The sequence below is a fragment of the Gavialis gangeticus genome, unplaced genomic scaffold, assembly GCF_001723915.1.
Source record: "Gavialis gangeticus isolate Ggan-Ray unplaced genomic scaffold, GavGan_comp1, whole genome shotgun sequence".
Classification (NCBI taxonomy): Eukaryota; Metazoa; Chordata; order Crocodylia; family Gavialidae; genus Gavialis; species Gavialis gangeticus.
In genome coordinates, this window is record NW_017729034.1 from 57,434,621 (window position 1) to 57,439,429 (window position 4,809).

The 4,809-nt window shown below is 42.1% G+C and overlaps 1 protein-coding gene across 1 annotated transcript in view; it reads right to left on the minus strand.

Moving 5' to 3' along the window:
• The window catches only part of PGBD5 (piggyBac transposable element derived 5), a 148,905-nt gene that overhangs the window by 61,461 nt on the left and 82,635 nt on the right, over positions 1–4,809 (minus strand). The window contains exon 2 of the mRNA XM_019527606.1: positions 2,238–2,665. Coding sequence (XP_019383151.1) covers positions 2,238–2,651 — 414 coding nt within the window. The 5' untranslated portion in view covers positions 2,652–2,665. The remainder of the gene's footprint in view (positions 1–2,237; positions 2,666–4,809) is intronic.

Sequence of the window (4,809 nt, forward strand, 5' to 3'; positions counted from 1 at the left end):
ACACACACACACACACACACACACACACACATACACATGACCCAGAGAGATCCAGACATTTAGTCACTGTAAAGATAGCACAGATTATTTTAGCATGTTGGTTCAATCCACGTGTGGTAGGGGAGGGGGATATGTAACATACAATTCATATTGTACTCCAATAGGATTTGAACTTTTTAAAAGTGTCCCACAGGAGTCCAATCTTATGGGGGTTTACTTCAGATTATGTAAACCCTTCACCCCTAATCCAGCAACATCAACAGAAATAAGGATTAGACCCACGTCTATCCTAAGGAACACCCTAATCCTGACAGCCTTTTCTTGTTGTTTTGCCTTAGTGCCCTAATCTTGACACCCTAATCCTGACAGCCTTTCCTTGCCATTCTGCTCTTGCAGAAGTGTCACCAGAATTTTTTTCCACAGCCTGATGGGAAGGTGCTTGCCTTGTTCCTTCTACTTCAAATCTACTTAAATTTGGACTGCAAGTGACTGTATTGTCCTAAATTTTATACCCACACTGATTTGCTGGCTTTCTCCTCCTCCTCTTCCACAAAGTAGGCAGGTCTCCATTTACTACTATGCTCTACCCATTTTTAGCTGCACATCCATAGAAGCATTGCCATACCAGATCAGGTTTATCTAGTCTAGTATTGAGTCTCTAGTCATAGCTAACAGCTCACTTTCCAGGGGAGAGTCCTTTATCTCTTCTAATACACCAGGGTGTATAGTTATATAGCAAGTGTTGGGCAGATGAGAAAGGCTGTCCTTTGCTGATGTCTGTATCAGATCAGCTTACAACCTGAAAGTATGAACATGGTCAAAAAGCATACAGAGGAAAAGTTCAGATTGCATGTGTTTTGCTGCCCTTCCCATTTCAGATTTTTGAAAGAGGTAAGTATCTTCCCACAGAATTGGTGCTATTTTAACATTCTATGCAATGGGTGGAGGTGCAAGGGACAGTTGTTTAACCAATCATACACTATATTTCCTTGATCTCAACTCATTTTGTTATCATATTATGCATCTATAGTCAGACAAATATCATCATGCATGTTTATGCTCAGCTCCTCAGTATCATATGAATTTGTTCAGTGTCAGAAGTCTAAAGTCCCTTCCTGGGGTTCTGAAAAATCCACCTGGCTTCTGCCTCTGACACTTTACTGACAGTTTTGTTGGAGGTGTTATGAAAGGCAGTACTCATAAGAGTAAGCAAATTTTAATCACATTTAATCTTCAAGTGCAATTAATGTGCCAGAATTTTCTGTGCAGAAAATTCAGGTGCATTAAACTAGACCCCAGCATACATCTGAACATGCATCCATCAGGAGCAAATTTGTTCCTGAAGGGAACAATTTAGTTTACAGCTGCTCTGCCACTCCCTCCAGCAGCCAAGGGGGCTCCAGGTCCCCCTCCTCCCCCCCAAGTGCCAGCCCTGGACTGGCAGGGGGCACAGAGGCTGGGCTCAATCTCTGCAGGGTGGGGGAAAACTGTCCTGGCTGCCGGGCAACTGCCTCCCAGCCGTGTGGAGATGGAGACTGTGCTGATCTCCATGTGGCTGGGAGGCAGCTGGGACAGCTCTCCCAGTCACATGGAGATTGGGATGGGTCCCGATCTCTATGTGGCTGGAAGGCAGTTTCCCACCAAGTCAGGACAGCTCTCCCAGCCTGATCTTCATGTGGCTAGGAGGCAGTGTCAGCCAAGCTGGGACAGTTCCCCTACTGCCTGTGACCCCTGCTGCCTAGGCAATTTGTTCCCGGTCAGTATCCACACATGTGCTTTGGTGCATTAATTTAATGAGCTGATTTTTAGTACCTGTATTTACAAGTATTAGAAAATGGCACATTAGACTAATCTACTTCATGGTAATAATTGTGTATGTGTAGATGCTGATGCTTTAATGTGCATTAGATTAGTCTAATGTACAGTAAAGAGTCTCATGTAAACACATCCAGTAAAAATCAATTGAAAGAGGTTAAACCCTGAATGGCTGAGTTTTTCTTTCAAGAGCTGAAAATGCCCCACATCATTTGGGTTCCTGTTAAAGAAGGCAAACAACCTTATGTAGGACAGAGCCACTTTTGTTCAGCAGTAGTTAAAGGATGGTTTATCTTCATAGCATAATACCTAGCAGAATATGGTTACCTATAGGCATGACAGTTTCACTATTACTCCTTACTGGTACATAACCTAGTCATACCATACTTACTTTTTTTACAGCCAAAAAAGGCAACTCTTACCTGGGTTTGAGAAGGTCTAAAAGTAGAGTCGAAGCCATTCTGTAAGGAGTCCAGAAATGGCTGGATTTTGTAGAGGCCATGCGTTGTCTGGCTGGAGCGAAAGGCCACAATGTGGAAGTACTTCAGGATCTTCTCGAACCGGGTCTGTGTCATGATAAGTGCTATGCTCTTGTTGCTGTAGAATCCACTGCTCCAGATGCTGAGGACAGACTCACAGTGGTGAATGCTCGTTGATATCATGTAGCCTAGGAAGGCTTTCATTTCGGTTAGTGTGACATCCACCCAGGCATCATCACTGCCAAATCTCTCCTGGTACTTCTTGGCATACATATTGGTTTGCACCACCATGTTCTTTAGTACATGGTCAGGGACAAATAGCTGAAAAAAGTCCATGACGCTGGCAGTTGGAGGCATTTTACGGGTTGGACCTAGAACAAAAGTGAAACAAAAATCTTATTTTTGATGAGTTCTTCATTGCAGCAGCAAAAATGATAGCTAATCAATCTCATTTCAATCAGTTCCCCTCATCTCAGTAGCACAGCAAGACTGAACTAAAATCTCAAAGTCCTATTATTTAGAGTTTTATAAACAGCTTCCAAGGAAAAGCTCTCACAGAACCTACCACACCTCCCGTACTGCACAGCCTCCAGATATCCATAGATAGACGTTTTCTATTTCAGTCCTTTGACCAGGCAGATAAAACATTCGTACTCTTTCCCAAAAGTTAATCAGTCCCTCAAACCTCCTCATCCCCCAGATAACTGTTGTTGCTTCTTTGAATTCTGCCCAGTTTGTCAGTGCCTCAAGATTAAGGTGGTGTCTCAAATGCCATAATCCAAGATCAGGCATACAACCATGCTACATAACAGGATTCTCCTGCAATTAAAACTTGAATTCACTTTGTCACACTGGATTTCAAAGTCTCCTTCAGCTACTGCCCCCATCAGCCTTGCAACTCTCAAGTTACCTCTTTGCCAGTGCATGTAATCAGCATGATATTTTTATGTATGGTTGTTTACGTTGCACTATTCAACATCCTGTTTTAAGACCTGATCCTGCACCCTCAAATCTAAGGAATATTGGCTTTCAATTCCAGGGACAATCAGAGAGGTTTATTTCAAGTTAGAGCACCCTTTGGAAAAAGCCTTACATTATATACATTTTTTACTGTAAAGTGTCCTACTTCACGTATCATTCATCTTAAATCATAAATCTTGCTTTCCCTCCCTCTAATTATTCTGATCAACAAAACCTGCAAGTTTCTGAGAAAAACCCAAAAGAAACAAAACAAGTACAAATCAGGGTTGCAGGCTGATCAATGTAATGAACGTTAAGGTGAGATCCAACTACAAGACTTAGGGGAATTAGGAACACAGGATCTCAAGGGACCTCCTAGATCAGGGTCCAATCCCCTGCTGTTGTACACACAACATTGTATAACACCTTTCATATATTTAGAGAGCTTCATTTTAAAAATAGGTAGATCTCTTGCTTATTGCACTGATTAAAATGCTGTTTACGGACCTCACTGCTCTAATAATTAAAAATCTGCTAATTTCCAATCTAAATCCATTAATGGGCAATTTATACCCATTTATAATGCTGACATTGTCCTTAGTTTAAATAGCTCCTCCTTCTCCCTGCTGTTTACTTCCCAGTGTGTTTTTAGACCATGACACAGCCTGTCTTGGCCTTTTCAAACATGGGAGACCAGAATCAGAAATAGTATGTCTAGAGAACTACTGAAATGATGGTGGAAGTGGGCTGTGCAGCAGCTCCTTTAATCTTTGAGGTTGCCCTGCATGCCCCCACCACCAATTAGCAGTGGGGCCCCACCACTCACTCCTGATCAGCAAGGTTTTAAATATGGCACTTTTTTGCCTCCCTGTTGGTCAGAAACACATAGTAGGGCCAGTAGGGAGGAGTGTGTGTGGAGGAACCTGCAGGATTAAAGGACAGGATGCGCAGCCCACTTCCGCCATGATTTTGGTAAATCCCTAAGTATGTCAGGCCTCACCTCAGCTTTGTACAATGGTGTTATTATTTCCCTGTCTTAACAAACACATTCCAGGATCCATCTGTCTTTTTCATGACTGCATCACATTGGCATCTTAGTCATCTTATGATCATCTAGTATCCCATGTCCTTTCCCACCTCAGTCACTTCTAAGTAATCACTTCTCGGCTTATAGTTGAAGTTGGGCATGGCCTTGGATTCTGTACTACCAAATTTAATCTCATCTTGTATTTTAGTCCACAAAGTCACTCATTCTTTCTATATCAATAGCCCAGTATTCTAGACCTGATGCCTTTTGACTCCAAATGTCTTCTCTGACCTTGTCATGAGTTGTTAATGGAAATATTAATAATGAGATCAATCCCAACACTGAGAATGAGAAACTCTCTAGTTAACTCTTTCCAGCTTGATACTTCCCCTTGCAGCACTGCCTTTAACAAATTTGTTACCCACCTTACAATTTGTCTACTAATTCCCAACTCAAGTTTAAATAGCAATCTCCCATGTGTCATTATACTATATATATATACACACACACACACACACACACACACAC